Below are 26,533 nucleotides of genomic sequence, written 5' to 3'. Positions count from 1 at the left end.
TATGATTATGATGTCTGTATGTGTGTATCATTTTTGTATTTGAAGTTACGAATATTGGCTATGTACTTGTATCTCAATGTGTTTGATTCTCAGTAGCCTCAGTGAAGCATTTGGGTCAGCTTCTTGAGAAAGGACTATTCTCAGTAAGTGCCCTAGCAAGAAACATTTAACTGACAATAGACTTTGGGAGACACGAATCCACATCTGAGCTTTCCTGGGAACATTCAAACTAACATGTAAACAATGGGGTCGGCCTGCAAAAAAGTTGAATCATTCATTGACATGTGACTTGTCCAGGTGGCTACAAACTCCATCTTGTTGCTGTGACTTTGCACAGAAGAACAAAGGGGTTTCCGCTCACAAGAGAGAGAATATAAAAGGCCCTGGATGCCTCTCCATTTTGTCTTCAGCTGGCTTAAGAGATGGCCTCTCCATCCCCAAAGAGACACCTGAAAGAAACTGGAACAAAGGACAGTAACTATGGGGGTGTAAGTGATTGCTGGACCCAGACTAGGAAGGAGTCCAGTCTGTGAAAGAAGCTTATTGGAAAATCTCTGGGGGTGAGATTTCATCTGTAATCAGTTTCTTGATGTATAAGGCTTAGAGATGTTTGGTTTTATTTTACTTGGTAACTTAGTTCTGTCTGTTATTACGTGGAACCACTTAAATCCTACTTTTTAAACTTAATAAAATCACTTTTGTTTATTATTGAACCCAGAGTAAGTGATTAATACCGGGGGGAGCAAACAGCTGTGCATATTTCTCTATCAGTGTTATAGAAGGTGGACAATTTATGAGTTTACCCTGTATAAGCTTTACACAGAGTAAAACGGATTTATTTGGGGTTTGGATCCCATTGGAAGCTGGGTGACTGGGTGCTAGAGACAGGAGCACTTGCTAAGCTGTTTTCAGTTAAGTCTGCAGCTTTGGGGGTGTAGGTTAGACCCTGGGTCTGTGTTGCAACAGATTAGCATATCTGGCTCAACAAGACAGGGTTCTGAAGTCCCAAGCTGGCAGAGGAAATGAGCTCAGAGGTAGTCTCAGCAGATCATGTGACAGTCCCAAGGGGGTTTCTGTGACCAAACCCGTCAAAATAACCTTAAACAAAAAGAAGATTTATTAAGGGAAAGTTACAACAGGGAGAAGATTCACTAAGGGGATCACTACAAATACCTAAGAATTGATTCCAGCAAGGGGCATAAAGCCCAGACTCTTAAACCGTCCCTTGGTTAAACTATTAAGTGCCCAAAAAACAATTACTGTCTCTCTTCTACTGCAGATGGAGGTCACCAGCAACTGATGGGCCGTCTCAGAATCTCAGGAACATTGAAGGATCTGGCTCTCTACCGCCGAAGCAGGAGATCAACAGATCTGGGCTAATGGCAAAGCCTTCCTTGGATCCTTTAGTAGAATACAGGAATCAGGTAAGTATCAAAGTCCTTGGCAGGTGTTAGTAGCCAAAGTCTTGATCCGATGCTCTTGATCCGATGGTCTTATTCCAATGCCGCGCAAAGAAACTGGATGTGGTTGCCTCAATGGTGGACAGCACCGTGTCATCGCTAACAATGCCTTATTGTGTCCGCTCCGGGTCTTCGGCGGCATTTTGGTGGCAGGGGGTCCTTCAGTGCCACGGAAGACCTGGAGCGGAACCCCCGCCGCCAAAGTGCTGTCGAAGCCCTCGACCACCGCCAGGTATTCGAATCGGGCCCCACAGTTCATAAAGCTGGCCCTGCCTGAGGCACATTCTGGCAGACACTGCTCCCAAATAGTTCCAGCCAGCTCTCAGTCACTCAAGTTCTGCCAGGAAACAGAGTTTTGGCAGGAAAATGCCATGAAGAAAGGGTACCAAGATGGAGCTGAAACCCTTCCTACCACATGCACCATCTTGAATTCTTAGACTCCATTTTGAATTGCAGCAACATTAATTATAATACATAACAAAGGCATAACCATACACCAAAGCCCTGTCTGGGATGATTTAGTTGGGAATTGGTCCTGCTTTGAGCAGGGGGTTGGACTAGATGACCTCCTGACGTCCCTTCCAACCCTGATATTCTATGAACACCTTACAGCACGGAGCCTCCCTTGCCACCCCTGCGCCCAAGAGCCGGACATGCCGGCCATTTCCTGAGAACCACACGGAGCCAGGGAAGGCAGGGAGCCTGCCTTAGCCCCGCTGCGCTGCTGACTGGACTTCTAGCTGCCCAGTCAGCGGTGCTGACGAGAGCCGCCAGGGTCTCTTTTCAACCAGACGTTCTGGTCCAAAACTGGACGCCTGACAACCCTACATTAACTTCAGTGGTTGAAGGTTTAGTTACATGGTCCTCTGTTCTTGCCAGATGGTATGTGTGGGTTGACTTCTGCCCATACAGAATGTATTGCATGATGAATCCTGCTCATGTGCCACCTGAGGCATGTTGCACATTCATGTAGTATTGCTGCACAGCATTCATGACAGGTTATATGTATATCCCTACCTTAAGTGCCTGCCATCTAAGTTTCTGATCTTCTTAGCATATTAAGAAGATCAGAACCTTAGATGGCAGGCACTTAAGAGTAGGGATATACATATAACCTGCCATGAACGCTGTGCAGCAATACTACATGAATAACAAATAAATTAAAAAATAAAGTTTTATACAGGGTCATATTATTCCAAATAAATCAATTGATCAGAGTAAAAAAGAAAACAAAACCGAATTCCAATATCAATGCTATATTATACTTTTCCCTTATTTGAATATTGTGTATTTATATAGCATCACCAGTGGGCAAGGTATCACAGAGAGAGCAAATAAAAGAAGACTACCATACTGAATATCTTAGAATCAAATTCAATGTAGTTTTTAGGCTGACTTCATTTTATCTGAGATCTAAAGACCAGCAGGTGCCAGTGACAGATACCATGTTGCTACCCTCACTGCAGGAAGCTCCTTGTGTTGCCAGGCAGTGAGTAAATACCTCTAGTACCCTTTAAGCTACTGTCCTGCTATTTGGAGAGGACTGGGTGGGAGGCAAAAATTCCTAGTTCTAATCTTGGCTGTGTCTGTGACTCAGTGTCAAAGCACTTTTCTGTCTCTGTTTCTTTGTATGTAAAATGGTGAGACTATTTATAAGGCTTAATTACACACAAAAAACTACATTAAAAGGACATTATTATGAGTGGAAAGCCAAACACTCAAAAGTTAGGGAATGCCAGAATTAAGGTTATCTGTGCAACCTTAATTGAGCCCTCCTGTGCATATGTATTCTGGTAGTCTTTAATTACATGATCCCAGGCTGTATACTCCACAGGACTCCTGCCAAAGGCCTGGTCCTGACACAAAGGCCGCCCCTTTCCTCCGCCAAACTTCAAGTCCCTGCTGGGGCATCAGAGCATTTCAGATAAAATGTCTCAAGAATTTAACAAGAGCAAACCAATGTACATTACCTAGTCTCATTTCTAGGAACGGTTGAATGATTTTGGGTGACGTTAAAAAAAATGAGCCTGAGACAGACACCCAGCATGAAAACAACAAGGAGTACGGTGGCACCTTAAAGACTAAGATTTATTTGGGCACAAGCTTTTGTGGGTAAAAAAACACACTTCTTCAGATGCATGGAATGAAAGTTACAGATGCAGGCATTATATAATGACACATGAAGAGAAGGGAGTACCTCACAAGTGGAGAACCAGTGTTGACAGGGCCAATTCGATCAGGATGGATGTAGTCCACTCCCAATAATAGATGAGGAGGTGTCAATTCCAAGAGGCAAAGCTGCTTTTGTAATGAGCCAGCCACTCCCAGTCCCTATTATTCAAGCCCAAATTAATGGTGTTAAATTTGCAAATGAATTTCAGTTCTGCTGTTTCTCTTTGAAGTCTGTTTCTGAATTTTTTTGTTCAAGAACAGTTACTTTTAAACCTGTTATAGAATGTCCAGGGAGGTTGAAGTGTTCACCTACTGGCTTTTGTATGTTACCATTCCTGATGTCCGATTTGTGTCCATTTATTCTTTTACATAGGGACTGTCCGGTTTGGCCAATGTACATGGCAGAGGGGCACTGCTGGCACATGATGGCATATATAATATTAGTAGACGTGCAAGTGAATGAGCGCTTGATGGTGTGGCTGATGTGGTTGGATCCTCTGATGGTGTCGCTAGAGTAGATATGGGGACAGACTAGGCAATGAAGTTTGCTACAGGGATTGGCTCCTGGGTTGGTATTTCTGTGGTGTGGTGTATAGTTGCTGGTGAGTATTTGTTTCAGGTTGGGGGTTGTCTGTAAGTGAGGACTGGCCTGCCTCCCAAGGTCTGTGAGAGTGAGGGATCATTTTGCAGGATAGGTTGTAGATCATTGATAATGCACTGGAGAGGTTTTAACTGGGGGGCTGTACGTGGTGGCCAGTGGTGGTGTATCTTAGGGCTTGGCTGTGGACAATGGATCGTGTGATGTGCCAGGATGGAAGATGGAGGCATGTAGGTAAGTATAGCGGTCAGTAGGTTTCTGGTATAGGGTGGTGTTTATGTGACCATCACTTACTTGCACTGTAGTGTCCAGGAAGTGGATCTCTTGTGTGGACTGGTCCAGGCTGAGGTTGATGGTCGGGTGGAAATTGTTGAAATCCAGGTGGAATTCCTCAAGGGCCTCCTTTCCGTGGGTCCAAATGATGAAGATGTCATCAATGTAGCGCAAGTAGAGGAGGGGCGCTAGGAGACAAGAGCTGAGGAAGCGTTGTTCTAAATCTGTCATAAAAATGTTGGCATACTGCGGGGCCATGTGGGTACCCTAGCAGTGCCACTGACTTGAAGGTTTAAGTTGTCCCCAAATCTGAAATGGTTGTGGGTGAGGACCGAGCATGAGAAATTTCAGCCCAAACAGTTAAAGATTAGCACAGTTATCAGCAACTGTAAACAGGGTCATGTAAGGGCAAGCATTGGGCAACCTTAACAATAGGCAGTGCCCCCAGCTATGCCTATGTCTACGGTGCTGTGAACATGCTTTAAACATGCTCAGCATTATTGTTCTGCCCCCATCCCCTCCCCTGGAGTTCCTATGGGGTGGGGTCCTTCTGGAGGAGCCAGTTTTGGAAGAGCCAGAATTAAACAGGGTTGCCAACTCTGACGGAAGCTATTCCCGAAGATCCCCTCCCCCCATGATATAATGCCATTTTCTTCAAATAGCCTATTCAAATCTTCTGGATTGCTTTAAATAGTCACCAGGATCTTGAGATCGAGTCTGGAAGACTCCAGGCCAGTCCTGGAGGGTTGGTAACACTAGAGGTGAAGGTGGGACCGGATCCTGTCTTGGGCATGTAGCAGCAGCAGTGGCCTCTTTTGCAGACCCAGCGACTGCTGCTGTCAGTGGCCGGCGACAACAGGGGTCTGGAGGGGGCAGAAGCTGCAGGAGGGCAGAGCCCCCAGGGGCTTGGGAAGGTAGACGGTAAAGAGGGCCAGTCTCGGCGGGGGGAAGGGGGCTGGGATGAACACAGTTGTGCTCCCGGCCCCTCTCAAGGGTCGCTCATTGGGGAGAAGGAGGCACCTCCCCTTATGCAGCCCTGCCCCAGACTCCCTCAGCCCCGGGGGCGGCCCGCCCGCCGGCCGCAGTCCCGCCCCAGCCTCACATTGGGCGGGGAGGCTGTGACCGAGCCCGGCTGCCTGCCTCAGGCATCAGTCAGCGGGCGCGGAGCACAAGGCGTCGCTCGTCGGTCCGCCTCCTTTTCCCCGCCTCAGCCAGGCCCGGCCGGCCTCGAGCTCCGGGGCTGGAGGCAGGTTTCCGCGGCTGCCCCGAGGCGGGAGGGAGGATTTTGTTCCGTGTGGGTCAGTGCGAGCCTGACGCCTCCTCGCTCTGTGCCTCCCCCTGCCCTGCCTCGGCTGCACATCCCGGCAGGCCCCGCTCCCCCCGGCTGAGCCGAGCTCCACGCTCCGGAGCTTGCCCAGGCCGCTCAGCGGCGGCGTTTCCTGGCGCTGGGCAGAGGCTTCGGCCTCCGCGCCGGGGAAGGGGTGGGGGATCCCCGTGCGGTAGCGTTGTCTTGGGAACGGAGGGCGGGGGAGAGTCTCAGCCGACGCCCGAGATGAAGGCGCCGCCAGGAGGGCCCGGGCGTTATTCCCCCTCGTAGCGCGGCGGTGGGCGGCTGCCCGCAATACAGGGCCCGGGGGGAGGGGAGGCTGTTAGTGCAGCCGCGAGGCCGCCCGAGCGCTTCATTCGGGGAGGGGGAGGGGAGGCTTGTGCACTCTCTCGACTAAGTTACTTAAAATCCCCGCCCTTTACCCAGTCACCCAACTTGAGGCCCCTCCCGGGTATAAGGGAGCGTTTGGGCCTTAAATATCCGATTTAATTTGAAATGGAGAAGCTTGGCTCAGCCTGAGCTCTGCTCACTGCGGGATTTATCCTGCGTGCCTCAAAGCCAACTTGCAGTGACTGCTCTGTCCTCCCCTGCAGGCCATCCAGGGAGAAGATGACTTTTCAGTGGACAGCAGTTGCAACCTTTCTGTATGCTGAAATAGGAGTGATTTTACTGCTCTGTGTACCATTTATTTCTCCACTAAGGTAGGGATACACTGTACACTAAATGGCCTTGTCTTAAGACATCTTTTACATATTGCTGTTGTTAACACACCTAATGTGATTCAGGTATATTTTTGCTACCACATTTGGGGCTGGTTGAGAACTGAATTCAATAGGAGCTACTTGGTGCTTAACTAGGGTTACCAGATGTCCCTATTTTATAGGGACAGTCCTGATATTTGGTTCATTTTCTTTTATAGATACCTATTACCCCCGCACCCCTGTCCTGATTTTTCACATTTGCTGTCTGGTCACCCTATGCTTAACACTCTTGAACATCAGGCCACTTATTTAGGTGCCTAAACTCACACCAAGGAGCTTAACTTTAGGCACCTATTTTTGAAAATCATGGCCAGAATCATTTTTCCTGCCCCAGTTGCTGCTAATTATTTATTTATAGTCATAATTCCAGTGTGCCCTCCTCTCTCACTCTCTGTTTCAGGCATTGGGAATGAAAAGAAATATAAAGCACTCCCACTTTTCAGTGTTGACTAGGTGCAATTTGTGAAGATTCTTCCAAAAGTAAAGAATTTTCCTGCTTGATGTATGGAATTTAACAGAGCAGTAAGAGAGGCACCTATAAGCTTATATGAGAACCAAAGAAGTCGTTGTTAGTCCCAGAAACACGCCAATATACAAGTGTTTTAAAACTAATTTCCCCAACCTTTAGTAAGGGGGAGAAGCTGAAAGGGAAGTAAACCAGCTACCCTCTCTTTATGCAAAGTACTGCCTTCCTTACCTAATTTTCTTAAAACAACTTTCTCTCATACTGCTGCTTACCTTTGATCATGTAAATTTATTTTTTTCCCCTGTGTGGGAGAGTCCTATTAGCTCCAAAAATGTTGCTAGAGGATTAAACCTTAACATTTTGTAGAAATTTTACTATTACCTCAGATTATAACATAATCTATGAAATGTGTTTTCTCTTCTGCGGCCTTAGACACCAGCTCACATCGTCAGAATGAAGAAGGTAACTTTTCCCACTAATTAATCTATGGCCTTCTTATAGTAACCTGAGCAGGAGCATAACTTTTCCTGTCCTGTTCTTAAAATGAATTCAACACACTATGTAGAGTCAAAACTCAACCACTTTCTGGAGTTTGCACTTATAGACTCTAGGACTGGAAGGGACCTCGAGAGGTCATTGAGTCCAGTCCCCTGCCCTCATGGCAGGACCAAATACTGTCTAGACCATTCCTGATAGACATTTATCTAACCTACTCTTAAATATCTCCAGAGATGGAGATTCCACAACCTCCCTAGGCAATTTATTCCAGTGTTTAACCACCCTGGCGGTTAGAAACTTTTTCCTAATGTTCAACCTAAATCTCCCTTGCTGCAGTTTAAGCCCATTGCTTCTTGTTCTATCCTTACAGGCTAAGATGAACAAATTTTCTCCCTCCTCCTTATGACACCCTTTTAGATACCTGAAAACTGCTATCATGTCCCCTCTCAGTCTTCTCTTTGCCAAACTAAACAAACCCAATTCTTTCAACCTTCCTTCATAGGTCATGTTCTCTAGATCTTTAATCATTCTTGTTGCTCTTCTCTGGACCCTCTCCAATTTCTCCACATCTTTCTTGAAATGCGGTGCCCAGAACTGGACACAATATTCCAGTTGAGGTCTAACCAGCGCAGAGTAGAGCGGAAGAATGACTTCTCATGTCTTGCTCACAACACACCTGTTAATGCATCCCAGAATCACGTTTGCTGTTTTTGCCAGAGCATCACACTGTTGACTCATATTTACCTTGTGGTCCACTATAACCCCTAGATCCCTTTCTGCCGTACTCCTTCCTAGACAGTCTCTTCCCATTCTGTATGTGTGAAATTGATTATTCCTTCCTAAGTGGAGCACTTTGCATTTGTCTTTGTTAAACTTCATCCTGTTTACCTCAGACCATTTCTCCAATTTGTCCAGATCATTTTGAATTATGACCCTATCCTCCAAAGCAGTTGCAGTCCCTCCCAGTTTGGTATCATCTGCAAACTTAATAAGCGTACTTTCTATGGCAATATTTTAAATCGTTGATGAAGACATTGAACAGAGCCGGTCCCAAAACAGACCCCTGTGGAACTCCACTTGTTATACCTTTCCAGCAGGATTGGGAACCATTAATAACTACTCTCTGAGTAAAGTTATCCAGCCAGTTATGCACCCACCCACCTTATAGTAGCCCCATCTAAATTGTATTTGCCTAGTTGCATGATATTCTTATCAATAGAGACAATATCAAATGCCTTACTGAAGTCTAGATATACCACATTCACTGCTTCTCCATTATCCACAAGACTTGTTATCCTATCAAAGAAAGCTATCAGATTGGTTTGACATGATTTGTTCTTTACAAATCCATGTTGGCTATTTGCTATCACCGTACCACCTTCCAAGTATTTGCAGATGATTTCCTTAATTACTTGCTCCATTATCTTCCCTGACATGGAAGTTAAACTAACTGGTCTGTAGTTTCCTGGGGTTGTTTTTATTTCTCTTTTTGTAGGTGGGCACTATATTTGCCCTTTTCCAGTCTTCTGGAATCTCTCCTGTCTCCCATGATTTTCCAAAGTTAATAGCTAGAGGCTCAGCTACCTCCTCTGTTAGCTCCTTGAGTAGCCTAGGATGCATTTCATCAGGGCCTGGTGACTTGCAGGCATCTAACTTTTCTAAGAGATTTTTAACATGTTCTCTTTTTATTTTATCTTCTAAACCTACCTCCTTCCCATTAGCATTCACTGTGTTAGGCATTCCTTCAGAGTTCTTGGTGAAGACCGAAACAAAGAAGTCATTAAGCATCTCTGCCATTTCCAAGTTTCCTGTTACTGTTTCTCCCTCCTCACTGAGCAGTGGGCTTGGTCTGTCCTTGGTCTTCCTCTTGCTTCTAATGTATTGATAAAAAGTCATCTTGTTTCCCTTTATTCCTGTAGCTAGTTTGAGCTCATTTTGTGCCTTTGCTTTTCTAATCTTGCCCCTGCATTCATGTGTTGTTTGCCTATATTCATCCTTTGCAATTTGTCCTAGTTTCCATTTTTTATATGACTCCTTTTTATTTTTTAGATTATGCAAGATCTCATGGTTAAGCCAAGGTGGTCTTTTGCCACATTTTCTATCTTTCCTACCGAGTGGAATAGCCTGCTTTTGGGCCCTTAATAGTGTCCCTTTGAAAAACTGCCAACTCTCCTCAGTTGTTTTTCCCCTCAGTCTTGATTCCCATGGGACCTTACCTATCAGCTCTCTGAGCTTACCAATATCCGCCTTCCTGAAATCCATTGTCTCTATTTTGCTGTACTCCCTTCTACCCTTCCTTAGAATTGTGAACTCTATGATTTCATGATCACTTTCACCCAAGCTGTCTTCCACTTTCAAATTCTCAATGAGTTCCTCCCTCTTTTGTTAAAATCAAATCTCGAACAGCTTCCCCCTTGGTAGCTTTTTCAACCTTCTGAAATAAAAAGTTGTCTGCAATGCAGTCCAAGAACTTATTGGATAGTCTGTGCCCTGCTGTGTTGTTTTCCCAACATATATCTGGATAGTTGAAGTCCCCCATCACCACCAAATCTTGGGCTTTGGATGATTTTGTTAGTTGATTTAAAAAAAGCCTCTTCCACCTGGTTAGGTGACCTGTAGTAGAGTCCTAGCATGACATCACCCTTGTTTTTTACTCCTTTTAGCCTAACCCAGAGACGCTCAACAGTTCCGTCTCCTATGTCCATCTCCACCTCAGTCCAAGTGCGCACATTTTTTAATGTATAAGGCAACACCTCCTCCCTTTTCCCCTGTCTGTCCTTCCTGAGCAAGCTGTACCCATCCATACCAACATTCCAATCGTGTATTATCCCACCAAGTTTCGGTGATGCCAACAATGTCATAGTTGTATTTATTTATTAGCACTTTCAGTTCTTCATGCTTATTACCCATACTTCTCGCATTTGTATATAGGCATCTAAGATATTGATTTGATCTTGCCTCCCAGTTTTTCCCTGACCCTCCTTTCTCTCCGCCATTATAGCCCATGCTCCCTCCTATTTCTGACCCATCTCCCAGGTCTCCATGTTCTCCACTTACCTGTGGGCTTTGCTCACCTGTCCCTGTAGAACCTAGTTTAAAGCCCTCCTCACTAGGTTAGCCAGTTTGTGTCCAAATAGGGTCTTTCCTCTCCTCGAAAGGTGAACGCCATCTCTGCCTAGCAGTCCTTCCTGTAATAGCATCCCATGGTCGAAGAAGCCAAAGCCCTCCTGGCGACATCATCTTCGCAGCCAGGCATTCACTTCCACCTCCTGTCTCTGCCTGGGCCCCTACATTTGACAGGAAGGATGGAAGAGAATACCCCCTGTGCTCCAAACTCCTTCACCCGTACTTCCAGAGCCCTGTAGTCACTCTTGATCCACTCAATGTCACACCTCGCAGTATCATTTGTGCCCACATGGATGAGTAGCATGGGGTAGTAGTCAGAGGGCTGGATAATCCTCGACAATGCCTCCGTAAGGTCTCGGATATGGACCCCCGGCAGGCAGCATACCTCTCGGGAATTGTTTCCTATTCGCAGTGGTGGCAGCAGACCTCCCAGCCTTAGGGGTATGAGGCTTCTTCTCTGCTCTAGGGGGTGATTCCTTCTCTCCTGTATCAAGAAGAGCATAATGGTTTCCTGTTACCATGGCGGGAGGGTTTGGAGCAGGGGTGGAGCACTGCCTGCTGCCAGAAGTAACCAGCTGCCAGTGTCCACCCTGAGCCATTTCCTTCTCCACCAGTAGTGTGTCAGCAGTCCTGTATAGTGGGACAGCTACCTCAGCTGTATGCACATGGACACTGTTGTGGAATGTCTCGTGGATTCGGATGCTTTTCAACCTAGCCACCGCCTCCTGTAGCTCTCCCACCTGCTGCCTGAGAGATTCCACCAGCAGGCACCTTTCACATTGGATGGTCCCCTTAGCCCGGGTATCAAAGTGGGAATTGCAAGTCATAGTCCCTGCAAACCACACCAGAATCTGGGTAGAAGCATCCATGCTCAGGCGCTCTGTCTGGCTACAGGCACAGGTGGAGGAGACAGAGGCAGTGCTGGCACAGGTGTTGCAGGTCTTCTTAACCATCGTAGGCCTCACTCTGTCAAACTCCCTCTCAAACTCCCCTGTCTGCAGCCCCCTGTCCGCTTCGCTCCCCTGGTCACTGCTTCTGGCTTTTAAAGCCTGCTTGCCTAGGTCAGTCCTACCCCCTCATGAGTCACACTGGGGAAGGCAGGGTTGACCTTGGTCACGCCAACTTGTTTCTTGTGTGGGCAGCTAGGAACCCAAGAGAATGCCCCCTTATGGAGTAAGAGTATGCCGAGGTATGGACAGCAGAGAATAGCATAGAAGTAAGGACTCACAAAAATAATGGATCAGGAGGACAAGAGTGCAAGATCTGTTGGACTCAGGATGTGGCCAGACCTTGGTACAGATTCCCTTAGTCTCACCTGGGGTCTGTTTTACCTCAACCATTTTCCTCCAGTGCATAAATGATGATGTGACGGCTTACTCCAGAAGACTATGGTCGGCATACGGATATCCTCCCAGTGGCTATATCCTCAATGCTGTTCTGCCCTGTCACCACTGGCTGGGATTGGCGGTACTTTCGGGAAATTATCCACAAGCTAGGAAAACCAGAGACTGCAACCACTGACCCAGTCTCAACACCTGGGTTGGTCCTGGACTGGTAGGATTAGCTGAGTTAAGAGAACCAGAGGATCTCTATGAGAGGAGTTTAAAGCCCACTGCACGCCCATCCAGGATGCAGACAGGCAGTAGCCAGTGGATGACTGATGCCAGAATTGGAAGTCCTGACTCATGATGCAGATTTAGTCTGTGAACAGAGGTGGGGAGGGGAATCCTACACTGAGTAGGGCTTACGATCAAATTCCTTAGTAAATGATGAAATTTTGATGTCCGAGGCAGTGGTGCCATTTCATAATCTGTGAAGTATGCCTCTAGCAAGTTGAATACGATAAACAGACTGAGGAGGTAAAGACCTAGTTATTGGTACCTCCGTTATATAACCGGGCACTCCTATAGCTAGCTCATGACATCCTATCTGCTGGGCACTTTGGACAAGGTTTTCTCCCAGTCTCTGTATTGACTCATTCCTGCTGGCCCAGTGACCACCATCAGCTTAGAGAATACTGGTCCTCTTGTCCATAGTACCAATTAACTACCCCAAAGAGCATCCCAAAGGCCCCTTTGATCTCATTCCTCCTGATCAAAACTCCCTTAAGGCAAATCAAGACTGATATTGTAGACCTCCTAGAGAAAAGTGTGGTGGGATATGAACACTTGCTTGTGATCCTTGCCATCCCCCCCACTACACTACACAAAGGCAACAGCAGTTGCCATGGAACTTTGAGCAAGGATTTCCCCCCCCCCCCAAAAAACAAACAAACAAACAAACAAAAAAACCTGACCAATCAAGGGACCAACTTTAAATCCCAGTTAATGCAGAAGTTATGCTCCCTATTGAAGATCAAGTCTCCAAAGAGTTATATCTACCATCCACAAACAGATGGATTAGTTGAGCGATTCAACAAAACCCTTAAAGTGATGCTAAAAAACAATTTCTATCCTCTGATCCCAAGCATTGGGACCAATTTCTTCCTCCCTTCTTGTTTGTCATAAGGGAGGTACCGCAAGGTTCCATTGCATTCTCTCCCTTTGATCTGTTTATACGGGTGACAGCCTCAAGGAATATTAGACCTTCTATATGAGGGCTGGGATCACCATGGCCAGATGATATCCAGTATGGCCCAGTATGTTCTCCATGTCAGGGAGTCCCTTGAGTCTGGGAGTTTTTGCTTATGAAAACCGGTGGGGGGTGTTGCGGGAGGGAGAGGGGAGCTTGCAAGAACAAACATAACCAGGGTGCATGCCTACTGACCTTCCAGTCTGGGTAATGAGTACTTTTGCTACTCCCTAGCATGGAATCCATAGTGCTAGCCAGATGGCAAGTGCCTTTTGAAGTGGTTTTTTCAGTTGGCCTTGTGGACTACAAAGTCTGCCTGCCTGGCAGGAGGGAAAAAAACAGTATTTCCCATGTGAACCTGTGGAAGCCTTGGAAAACCAGGGAAGGGATGTTTAATGCTTCTCACCTACCAGAACCCAAAGTGGGGTTTTAAGCACCCATTCACCAAGAGCCTGCACAAGTACAGATGCGTGCCAGTCTCCTAAACAAAGAGCCTAGGTTTTACATCTTGATGAGGTCTTCTGCAATGTATTCTCCACTGCACCCAGATGGAATTGACTAATACACCACTGTATCAAGATAATATACCCTGTGCCACAAGTGGATGAGCTATTGCAACATTTTAGAGCTCCCAAATACCTCACTACAGTACCTTTTACAAAAGACGGATCCTCTTCGCTGCTGAATCACAAGAAAAAACTGCCTTCTTGATACACTTCAGGGTCTTCCACTTCCTGACAGTGCTTTTTGGCTTGCATGGAGCAGCCGCAACATTTAATGGACAAGGTTCTCAGACCTCATCAGCAGTATGCCATTGCATATTTGGACAATACATATAGCGACAACTGAGACTATCATGTGCAGCAAGTATGAGCTATTTTTCAGTTGCTGGCTGAGGGGGGGAGGGCTCATGGCCAATCTGGCCAGTCAAGAAGTTAGTGACTTGGGTTATAATGAGGGAGGAAGTCAACCTGAGTCACTGATTATCATAGTGCAGGTATTGTAAGCATGTCCCATTCTCTAAACAAAGAAAGAGGTAAGATGCTTTCTTGAACTAGCTGGGTGATTTGTCCCTGGCTTTTACCACTATCGGGGGCACCTCTGTTGGACCTAATAAAAGGTGGTAGTCCAAAGAGAGTCCACCAGAAGGACAACTGTTAAGACATTTAACACCCTGAAAAAACAGTTGTTCCAAGAGCCAATCCTCTTCACTCCCTATTTTTCAAAGGAGTTCATTTTACAGTTGTCTCCTCAGGTTTAGGCCTGTTACAGGAGAGAGCAGCTAAAATACTTGTTGCCTGGACCCTCTGGAGGGATGGAAAGGCCACCTTTGCTTTTATTTTTATTTTATTTTTAAAGCGCAGGAGGCTCAGCCTGGGCCCCTCAGGCACTCAGGAGATTAGGAACCCAGCCCCCTTTGCAGAGACTTTTTGCCTTTTGAAAAAACAGTCAGGTGAGCCCAGACTATCTTGTGACTTGCAGGATTATTTTGTTTACCTCTTTCATTTTGTACTGCTATTATGCCGAGAAGCAGGGGGAGGGAGAGCTTCCTCCTTAAGACTTACAGCCAGAGGGTTGCACTGCACACTCCAAACTGGTATTACAGCAGTGTCTCTACAGGCAGTGAAGGATGTCTGGGATGGGAGAGAGGCCCATCCTCCATCCCAAAGGGATGTCCTAACAACCTATGGCATATGCATTAAAATGGTGGCCTGAATGTACCCTCAGCCCTGGACTTCTTTCCTTCCACCCCTGCCCGAGAGTCTAATAGGTCTGAGACATAGCAGCCAATGGACAATTTCAGCCCAAATAAATTTAAGAAAGCTATGCATAACTGCAAAAGATATTCTGAAAGTTAAACTAAACTATAGTGATAATCTGTAGAAAGAGAGCTGCTGTATGGGTGTCATTATAGGTTGAATAAGAATATCTGGTTTTATGATGCATGCAGATATTCACTGTGAATTACAATGAAAACATTAAACCCAGTTTCATTTATGCTGTAACTAGGATTTCAATTGTCTTCGCAGTTGATGAGTAATTCATTAACCCACAATACTACTAGGTCCCAGTATTCATTCAAATGTTAAACATGATGCTTGATATACTCTGGCTCATTTGTGCCATAAGAATGATGGGATATACTGGGCTCTTCTAGCATCCAATTTATTTTGTGCTAGCTCTGAGGTTGGTTTACAGCATTCAGGTCTCTTAAAATGTTATTTTGAAAGAACAAAATCCTTTTTTTATTTAAATTACGTTTAATTATCTTGTTAAGAAAACTGTCACAGTAATCTTGCTGCATCAAAGACTACATTTAGCACTTGTGATAATACCTTAAGGCAATGGCTTTCAAGTTGTGCTCTGCGAAGCACTTCTAGATGGTCTTGTGAGCTGAGTCTGTCACAGCAGTTAAAGCAAGGCCTTGTCTACGCTGGCACTTTACAGCGCTGCAACTTTTTTTTGCTCAGAGCTGAGCACTGTAAAGTGCCAGTGTAGACAGTGCACCAGTGCTGGGAGCCGTGCTCCCAATGCTGATAGCTACTCCCCTCGTGGAGGTGTGGTTTTTTTTACAGCACTGGGAGAGCTCAGTGAAGATATGCCCTCACTTGTCTGTTCAAGCAGTGCTCCTGTGTGCCTGTGCTTATTTGGGTTAGTGGACAAATATTAAAATTCTGATAACACTGCTCTACAGCCAAAATGCTTCTGAAATAAATGTAGTCAAACTTTACTAATTCTGGGTCACTGAGAACGAAAATGATGCTTAAAATTGTTGATTGGCTCTAGTTTTCAAGATATGCTATTGGGTCAGTATATACGACCCTTGACTTGGGAATGGCAGAGGATAAGTGAGTTATAAAGGGAAGGGATCTCAATTTAAACCAGAAATGACTAAAATACATCTTTGACTGGATCTATGAATAAATCTATGACTGGGTTTGGACAGTACTTGCTTTTTAGGCAAAACAATGAATGATGCAATCTGAAGCTGGTATTGCGTCATACATGATATGAATTGCATCATGTTATTCCTAGAAGTCATGGATGATGCAATCATAACGAAGCTTACATCACTCTGCTGAACAAATTGCCCTATATCAGCTCTAGAAATCATACAGTGTCGTGCTCTTTTATTTGTCAGTGTTTGATTTTGCAAAGGGACACATTTCTGTTTAGCTAAAGTGAGCAGAGATGCCTCGTACTTGTGTGAACAGTGCAGATAGCTTCTGCTATGTTTGTGGTGAAGTGACTTTTGCATCACAAAAGCGCAGTATAACCACTATGGTTAAGAAAGCCTATCACCTTTATTTTGGCTGCAAAATTGGAGATCAGGACAAGAGATGGACCCCACACATATGCTGCAACACTTGTGCAACAAATCTTCGCCAGTGGTTGAACAGGAAAAGGAAATCTATGCCTTTTGCAGTGCCAATGATTTGGAGAGAGCCAACAGATCATACCAGCAATTGTTACTTCTGCATGGTGCCTCCAGTTGGGAAAGGTGTGTCAAAGAAGAAAAAGTGGACTGTGCATTATCCAAACATTCCATCAGCTATACGCCCAGTACCCCACGGGGAAGGACTACCAGTTCCTGATGCACCAGAATCATTCTCACTTGAGTCAGACGAGGAAGAGGATGAAACTTCTGGTCCTGAACCATCAATGTCACAGGACCCACATTTTCTCCCATCCTCCTCCTCTGAACCACACCTCATAACACAAGGTGAACTGAATGACCTTGTCAGGGATTTGGAACTACCCAAGAGTAAGGCAGAGCTGTTGGGCTCCAGACTACAGCAGTGGAATTTCCTGGCAGGTGATGTTGGGGTTTCCATGTTCTGTGACCGTCAAAAGGATCTTGTCCCATTCTTCTTCATGGAAGGTGATCTTGTAGCCTGCAACAACATCGATGGTGTGATGGCAGCCCTCAACATCATTCACGATCCAGATGAGTGGAGACTGTTCATTGATTCATCGAAGACGAGTCTTAAAGCTGTTTTACTGCATAATGGCAATGTTTTGCCATCAATTCCAGTTGGTCATGCAGTCCATATGAAGGAAACCTATGACAACATGAAACAACTTTTGAGGTGCATAAACTATGACCAACATCAGTGGCAGCTTTGTGGCGATTTGAAGGTTGTTGCTCTCTTGCTTGGTCTGCAGACTGAATACACAAAGTACTGCTGTTTTCTCTGCAAATGGGATAGTCGTGCAAGAGATTCCCACTACATCAAGAAAGATTGGCCACTCCGACAGTCATTGGAGCCTGGGAGGAAAAGTGTTCAGCGTTCACCACTTGTTGAATCAAGGAAGATTGTTACCACCCTTACACATCAAGCTGGGTCTGATGAAGAACTTTGTCAAGGCCATTGACAAAACACAAGCAGCTTTCAAGTACTTCCGTGGAAAATTTCCAAGGTTAAGTGAAGCTAAGATAAAGGAAGGTGTCTTTGTTGGTCCTCAGATTCGTGAACTTCTTCGAGATGATGCATTTGACCATGCACTGCGCGACAAGGAAAAGACGGCATGGAAAGCCTTCCAGTTAGTGGCAATAAATTTTCTCGGAAACAACAAGGCAGACAACTACAGGTTGTTGGTGGAAAACCTCCTCAAGGCATACAAAAGCCTTGGTTGCAACATGTCACTAAAGATACATTTTTTGCACTCTCATCTAGATTTTTTTCCACCGAACTGCGGAGCAGTGAGCGACGAGCACGGCTAGCGATTTCACCAGGACATTGCAACAATGGAGAAACGCTATTAGGGCAAATGGAGCCCATCAATGCTTGCAGACTATTGCTGGACAGTGACAAGAGATGCTCCATTTAATGAATACAAGAGACAAGCCAAGAAGCGCCGAGTAGACACTGAATAGGACTAAACTATGTACATAATAGTTTTTTGCCTTTTGTTTCATAATAAATTTTATTTATATAACCCTTTTGCTGATTTTTAAAGTGTTACGTAAACAGGATAGGTGAAATATTATCATGTAAAGCAACCATAAACACATGAAAAGACCTAGGTTTACAATTTATGATTAAAACTCTACTATCTACACAATATACATAGACATAAAATGTAAAAACTTAAATATCTTAGAAACAGTAGCCAATCAGTTGTTTTAATTGTCGTATTTGAATTCAGCACATCAAAATACATAATAAATAGCTCATTTTATCTCTGAAGCAGATGACTTCTCAAAAATTGTAGACCAGTGTAATAAGCAAAACTTCCTGTCTGGTGAGTGTATTAAAAATACCCAAATACGAATATCTGGACAGATGGAACCACACTGTCAAGGGACCCATAACAGAGGAATTGCCATATTGGATCAGATCAGTGATCCATCTCGTCCAATTCCTATCCCACCAGTGGTTAGTACCAGCTGCTTTTGAGGAATCAAATGCCTGGAATGACCTGTGCACAGAAGAAGTTTCTGCCTAATAAATCCTAGAATATCAGGGTTGGAAGGGACCTCAGGAGGTCATCTAGTCCAACCCCCTGCTCAAATCATATGATCCTATGATTTTCCTTTAGGAACCACAAATCTGCCTTAAATCAATTTTTTAAAATTAGCACAACTTCTGAGCATCTTCTGCATATAATGGAAATTTGTTATATTTATATGATGCACCTCTACCCCGATATAACGTTGTCCTCGGGAGCCAAAAAATCGTACCGTGTTATAGGTGAAACTGCGTTATATTGAACTTGCTTTGATCCGCTGGAGTGTGCCGTCCCGCCCCCCAGATGATAAACTACTAGTAGATTTGGGCCAAATAATCTAGTTATGTTAATAGACATCGCTCCCTTGAAATCAGAGCTATGCCAGTTTACACCAGCAGAAAATAAGGTCTTCTGTCTTCCAGTTTCTCTCTTACTGGTTTGCAGTTCATTTAAACATTCCAGACTTCTTCTGTTGTACTTTTTGTTTTGCAAATCTGAATTTTTTGCAGAAATATCCATTAATGCTGAATGACTAAATAAAACAAAGCAATGACATTCATCATCCAAGACCACTGTTTGTTGTTGTTGTTGTTTGGTGGTTGTTTTTTTTGTGGGGGGGGTGAGAGCGGGAGAGTTTTGTTTCTGTTCTCCAGAGAATGGCTTCCATAGTGTGTATATCTTTACTCTTGACAGAGATGTTAACTCCCTCCCCTAAAATGTAAACCCAAGAGTAGGATACATCTCTTCATTTTTAAGGAAGAATGTGGTGCCCAGTGTAGTAGGGAATTGCTCAGTGAGGTTGGGAGCTTTTTTTTTTTCATTGTTAAAAGATGTGCCCTCTGGAAATCAATCACTCTGGTATAGTGAGTTACAGCCACTATTTTTTGTCAGTTTACTTCATTTTAATGTGAAGATCTTATGATTTACAGAGTTGCTTTTTCCTAACTCACCTGAAAAGACTATTTGCAGGTAGCTAAAAATTTAATGGCTCCTATGGATTATGCATTTTCCCCTGAAGTTCTCTATTCTGTAATGGGTGTAGAGCATACAAGTAGTAAAGCTAAGTTTTTATAGGCAAAAGAATGTATATGGAAAATAGCTAGTATTGTGTTGGATTTTTTTTCAATATGAATAAACACAGTTTGTAACATTTTCTATTTTGGTTTAAGAGAAGTTAAACTGGGTTGTAGGCAAAACTGTAGTTAGCTTAACACTATCAAATTATATTGCAGTTGACAGAGTTGTTACTAGCTCTTGATGATTGGTTATTGTGAATTAAAAGTATTGACAAACTCTTGTGTAAGGTTATCTTCTGATGCTCAATTTTTGGAGGATTAACACAGTGTTATTTTACAGATGGCAGAAGATCTTTAGGATTCCACTATGGAATAAAATAGCAAATTATTGGAATAAGGCATTCCTAACAATAATCGTTCTACTGATCGTTTTGTTTCTTGGTAAGTAGTAAATCTTTCTTCTTGTGTGTTGAAGATTGTTTAAAGGGTACACGGTGTCCAGGGGCAATAGATAAACAGGAAGAGTACAAACTTAACGTGACTAGAAACATTTTTGATATTCTTTACATTTCAGTTCAAACACTTTTTTGGAGAGGAGGCATTTAAACTTTTGTGTGCAGACTTAGTAACACATACACAATAATACAGTATTGTGATGATGCAAGAGAACAAATGAAACTTCAGCCAGACCACTTCGTGGTGCCACCCCATCAGAAATTACAAGCCAAGTATGATTAAGATAAGTAAGTAATTGGATGGTAGATTTCCAAGGAATGCGTAAGTGCTGGTAGGAAGATGCTTCAGTAGGTGGCACTCTTTCTGTGAGTTGACATTGAAATAATGTCCCAGAACGATGGAGAAAAGGCAGTGTTCTATTGGAGGTGTTTTTTCTCAGACGAGGCATAAAACTGAGGTGCTGGCCACAGCTGGTTTTGAGGGGGAAAAGAACACTGGAATCTTAGAATAGCATCAGAGTCTAGTGAAATTTGAGCTTGGATAACATCTGCCTGGCTAAATTCATTTTACTTCTGTCACAAATTACTGTGTGTGGTTTCTGTGTGCTGATGAACATACTGTGTACTGTCTTTGGTGATGGAAGTGATTCTTTTGCATGAGAAGGAGAGGCAATAAGTTAGTAAAGTGCTTTGAGATGAAAAATGTACGGTAATGTAATTCTAAATAACTTTAAACAAAGTGAAATTGACTAGATTTACTGTCTATGGTGAATGAAAGAAATGAAAGAAGTAAACTTCATAAATATCAAAAAGCAAACTAGACTGGAAAATGTTCTTTTTAATAAACTAACTTGTAGTAATGCAAGTACAGACATCTAAAATATAAATATTTAAGTGCCCGTTCTAGAAGACTTCCAGAAACCTTAGCTAGATATTATGGAGAATGTCACTACAATAGAAAATAAAATAGAAAAGTGGATTTTTATTTTCCTCCCTGAGCTCCAGCTGGAAAGATGGTGAGTGAATTTTGGTCAAACTTTTTTGTTAAGGAAAGACAGATTTGAGCTGAAATTAAATATGGAGTATCCTTGTGAAACCATAATACAGCTGTCTTAAGGCAAGGCCTGAACATTCCCATGGCATAAAAGGATGGAAATTTGTTTGATCTTTTCAGTTTGAATACATTCGGTATGAAGTTTAACTCCAGAACTTCATACATGTGCATGTAGAAAAAGAAGGTTATTATAATGGAACCTTGTATGTAGTGACATGCAGTTGCTTTGCTCTAAGGTGGAATGCAGCAGCAGCAGATTAATAACACAGTATTGATACTTCAGAGTTTAGGACAGGAAGTGAAAGGTACCTTTACCTTGAAGTGATATTTTAGGTAACCAGAATTTGATGCTTGGAATCTATCTGGAAAACTAGGATTAATACCTTACTCTTTCAAAAAGTTGGTTTTATGATGACCTCAAGTTTTGTCTCCAAAAGATGGCAAATCTAGCGGCAAATCATCACATAACATGATGCTGGGGGAACTGGTTCAATAATGGATTGGAGGGAAGAATGTGACTTGCTGAATTGCGAACATCATCCCCTACAATGCCTATGTGCTCCTGGGAGGTCTCCTATTCCAATATTAATTTAGCCCAAGCTGGCTTAATGCTTATGTACACTTGAAATGCCACATCGGCACAGCTGCAATGATTTACTGTAGACACTACCTCTGATGATGGGAGGGGTTCCCCCATCGGTATCAGTAATCTACCTCCCCTAGAGGCAGTAGGTAGGTCAATGGAAGAAGTCCTCCTCAACCTAGCCCTGGCTACAAAGGGATTTAGGTCAGCTTAACTAAATCACTCAGTGGTGTGTATTTTTCACACTCCTGAGCGGTCGATCTAATTGTCTAGTATAGAGCAGCTCTTAGTTTCAGATGCTGCTGATTGCAGCCAAGGCTGTTGGCCACTTAGGAAAAAGTTTTTTGTAGGGAAAGATGGCAAAATGTACTTCTCCCATACTGTATTTAGACACTATTTACAATAGCACAACTAATCTGAAAGGATTTTTTTTATACATTAGTGAATGTGAATAAACTTCATTATGTTTGATTGGATTCCAGTAAATACTTTTGTCATAGTTACAGTGTAAAGGAAATATAAACATTGCTTCTGTCTGATCAAATCTTACTTTGAACCATATATGCAACACCTACTTAGCAAGAGAAATCCTTAGGGAATGGGAGGGAGATCTATTTTTGGTCGTCTCACTGCTAGCTAAGCAACTGGAATCTGGTCCGAGTTGAAGGTGTCAAAAGTCATTACCATCTGATGGGTCTCTGATAGTGTTTGTAGAATGATTTTTTTGCCTTGATCCAGTTCCTAATCGGTAGGTACATATGTCAAAAGACACCATCATAGCTGGCACTATTGTATTTAGATGGAGGACAGTGATATAGCATGGTGACTGAACTACCTAATCACTCCTTCACTCCTGAAGGAATCTGAATGATTCCTTCAGATGGGTCAGGCACATTTCAAGGGCCGTTGAAGTTGATACTGCCACTACAGGGATTTGCCTCTTCTGTTGACTGAGGAAACTGCATATATTTCTAGTGTTCTCAGTCTTATATAGTAGCTTAATACACTATGCCACACACGCACATTAAAAAACAAGACAAAACAATTTTTGTTTTTGTTTTCAGATGCTATTAGAGAAGTGAAGAAATACTCAACTGCACACGGGACTGAAAAGGCTGCAAATATCAACCCCAATGCCTATGATCATATTCAGATGAAACTTTTTAGGTCACAAAGAAACCTTTACATCTCAGGATTCTCCCTGTTTCTCTGGCTGTAAGTGTAAAATTTGCTATTCCAATTCGTGGACAGTGTATCTCATAGAGGCAGTAACAAGAAGATCAGAAAGCTGGATGGACAGATGTATAAGAAAAGGTTGAAAGAGCTAACTATGGATAGCGTGGCTAAGATAGTATAAATGCTAAAGGTGAAAAGGAATTGCTGAATGTAATATACACAGATATAACTAGAAAAGGAAAATTTGGTGTGACTGTTAGGAGAAACATCTCAGTCGGGAAGTTATTTGGCAGCAGGTGTTTCCATGGGGAAGTTGTAGGAGCCCAATCTTGAGACTTTAAATCTATACAATATAGGATAATAGAAAATGTACTTTCAGGGAACAAACTTGGACTTGCAGTGAGATGGGACTAGATAATCTAGTTTTTTGATCTCTGATTTCTGTTGATTTCCTTCTTGGAATTTGTCAGTTATGAGTATTTTTTTAACTGCAGATTTGCAGTAAATAAGTTACAGCACTATTAAAATAATCCTAGTAGCCAGCATGTTGGTATCGAGAACCTAGGTTCTCAAGTCTAACTGGACTGTTTCACTGAAGCTTAGCAAGAGCGTGGATCCTTAAGAGCAATATTCCCAGCCTCCGAGGCATATGCTTGGCTATTGAGCACTTTTTGAAAGATGGCTAACCACTATATCCTTTTCAGCAGGTTTAAGTGGTTATGTAACTAATAACACAGATCAGTGTAAATTTCTAAGTGAATGTTTATGTTAACAATAGTAGCCAGTCCATTTATGTTAAGGAAAGATGGGCAGAGCCTACCTAGAATTAAAGACCCACCCACTCAATCAAGGGAGGGGGCCATAGGATGAAGGATCAACTAGTTCCATGGGACAAATAATGAAAAGAACAGGAGTGCGTGTCCTTGGTTTAAAACAAAGGCAACAGATGGGGACATTGAGTAGTGAACCCTAGTCAGTGCCCACTACTCAATAAAGCAGTCAAAGGAGTTGGCATATGCCACCAAGAGGAACTCTGCCCAAATACCTGAGACAAATAGGTACCAAAAGTAGGCATCACAGTTACAGAGAACCTCTTTGTCAAGCTGCTTCTTCCTGGACTGATGTATGTCTCTTAGCCAGTGCCAGTAGGAGGTTGACTAAAAGGTCCTGTTACATCATCGGGTCATAGATAAAGGAAAAGATGTGAAGAAAGGTGCAGCCAGAATCTCAGCAGAAGGTTGTGGAGGAGCCAGAAAAGAGGCTGCAACCTAGTGCTGCGGAAGTAGACATGCTCTAGGGTCTTGCTGGGGACAAATATTGGGTTCCATGAACTATGCCAGCAGAGTGCCTGTGCTCACTGCTCCATTGAGTAGCCCCCAGATTATGTCCTCAGTGGACCATGGAACCAAGGTGGAATAAAAGCTGCTGCACTAGGAACCTCACCCTCTGCAGGGGGTAAAAGCTCTGACCACTTTGTATCGGGGTGAAACATGATAGAGAGGAAGTGGATGGTGTGGAGCATAAGCTGTTCTCGAGGCACTGTTCAGAGGTGGATTGCCTGGATACCTTTCAACCTACTCAAGTGGGTCATGGAGGTAAGGGAGAGGCCCAATTTTTGAGGTCTGAACAGTCCTGGGTTAGTGATGGGCACGGAGAACCTTCTCACAGCACCCATTTGAGATAAGCAAGAGAGGCAGGGAGCAAAGCAGCCTTCACCTCCTGAAGCATCTGGGGGACACAAGAGGTGGACAGCCCCATGCATTGGGCAAGCGCCGTTGGATCCACCAGTCCCACAGTCCAGAAAGTCTCAGATTCTGATGACATTAGTCAAGCCAGTCCTCCAGCGCACCAGGAGAAGCCATATTCACCTATGCATGAAGATGAGAGTTGTGCAGCAGGGGCTTGAGGAAGAGCTTGCCTCCCCCCCCGTCCCCACAGCAGCCACAATGAACTTTGCAGAACTTCCAGGTCCTGAAAAGGTCCTGGTAAAAAAAAAAAAGACCAGTACCTCAGAGAGAACCTCCCCCAAGGTGGTTATGAAAGCTTCCACAATTGTTGCTAGATTGATAGCCCTATAGACTGAAACATTTTCTTTTAATTGAAAACACTTTTTATTTTAACCTGTAGAACAGAAATAACACAAATCACAATAGCACAATCTCATTACCCCGTCTTGCTTCTACCCTGCCCTGGAGGGGATCACATTTAAGGATGAAAGGATGGTTAATTGTCCATGATTCAGTCCTTGGCCTCTGTACTAAGACTATCAAGAAGGGGCTCAACTTCATCTTTTTGGGCCCAACTTTGTCTTTTACATTAATTTATTTCAGCTCATAAAGCTCTGTAGGTGCCTGTTTCATGATCTGGGGGCCTATTAGCTCATTTTTATATACACAGTAGTAAACATGATAGAATACAATCTTATCTCTGCCACCTGAGTGTGAATATGATATATAGTAAAAAAAGTGAGCCTGTGATACAACAGACTCGTTCAACTAAACCTGTCCATCTCAAAGAGTGTGAGAGAGTGGGAAAAGATGAACTCTACTGCATGTTAAGTGCATGTCTACGCTACCAACTTTAAGTTGACATCCAGCTGCCACAGTCATTAAGTCGGAAGTGCATATCCACACCATACTAGGTGGAGCGTGTCCTCGCTAGCAGCGCTTGCATTGATGCTGATAGCAGTTTACAGTATCTCCTCACTTAAAGTTGTCCCAGTTAATGTTACGTTGCTGATCAGTTAGGGAACATGCTCGTTTAAAGTTGTGTAATGCTCCCTTCTAATGTCATTTGACAGCCGCCTGCTCTACTGCTTGCAGGAAGAGCAGCCTGTTGCAGCTAGCTGGTGGGGGCTTGGAACCAGGGTGGACCAGCAGCCCCCCTATCAGCTCCCCGCTCCCTGAAGTTCCCTGTGCAGTAGCTGCCCAGTGGGCTAGCAGTTACAGCTGTCTCTCCCCGCATTGCTATGTGCAGCTTCTGCCTTGGAGCTGCTCCCTGAGATGACTCCTTGCCGTTTAGGGGGGAGGGAAGAAGAGGGGGGCTAATGTCAGGGTGTCCTCCCCCCTGCTTCTGCACCCCACTTACCCCATCTTCCATAGAGCAGGAGGGACGCACCAGGGCTCAGGACAGAGGGAGCTTGCAGCAGCTGCGGTCTCAGCAAGCTGATCTAATTAACAAGGCAGTGTACTTAAAAGGGAAATGCACATATCTCCCTCCATTCCTGCTGCCTTGTAGAGTGAGAGTGTTAACCCTTGAGGGCTCAGCCAATTGCTAGTCCATCATTTAGCCGTAAGGGAAATATCCCACCCTCTGACTCCTCCACCTCAACCAAGCTTCACAATCATCATCACTGTGTACCAGTATTAAATTTCGTTTAAAACTTATTTGTGTGTGTGTGTGTGTGTGTGTGTGTGTGTGTGTAAAATATATATATTTAAAAAAAAAATGTAAATAAGGGTACGTCTTCACTACCCGCCGGATCGGCGGGTAGCAATCGAATTCTCGGAGTTCGATATATCACGTCTCATCTAAACGCGATAT

General features: G+C 44.0%; 1 protein-coding gene across 2 annotated transcripts in view; it reads left to right on the top strand.

The window, feature by feature from the left end:
- Nucleotides 1–5,613: 5,613 nt before the first annotated feature.
- BCAP29 (B cell receptor associated protein 29) overlaps nucleotides 5,614–26,533 on the top strand; it is a 50,585-nt gene continuing 29,665 nt past the window's right edge. The window contains exons 1-4 of one of the 2 annotated variants that reach the window (XM_039516695.1): nucleotides 5,614–5,749; nucleotides 6,424–6,531; nucleotides 20,063–20,163; nucleotides 22,879–23,029. In XM_039516695.1, the coding sequence (XP_039372629.1) occupies nucleotides 6,440–6,531; nucleotides 20,063–20,163; nucleotides 22,879–23,029 (344 nt within the window). In that variant the 5' untranslated portion in view covers nucleotides 5,614–5,749; nucleotides 6,424–6,439. Of the gene's footprint in view, nucleotides 5,802–6,423; nucleotides 6,532–20,062; nucleotides 20,164–22,878; nucleotides 23,030–26,533 lie in introns of both variants that reach the window. The other variant, XM_039516703.1, reaches the window with a different exon arrangement.

The sequence above is a fragment of the Mauremys reevesii genome, linkage group 1 (assembly GCF_016161935.1).
Source record: "Mauremys reevesii isolate NIE-2019 linkage group 1, ASM1616193v1, whole genome shotgun sequence".
Classification (NCBI taxonomy): Eukaryota; Metazoa; Chordata; order Testudines; family Geoemydidae; genus Mauremys; species Mauremys reevesii.
Note: the sequence above shows the minus strand (reverse complement) of the source record. Positions and strands in the feature narration are given on the sequence as shown.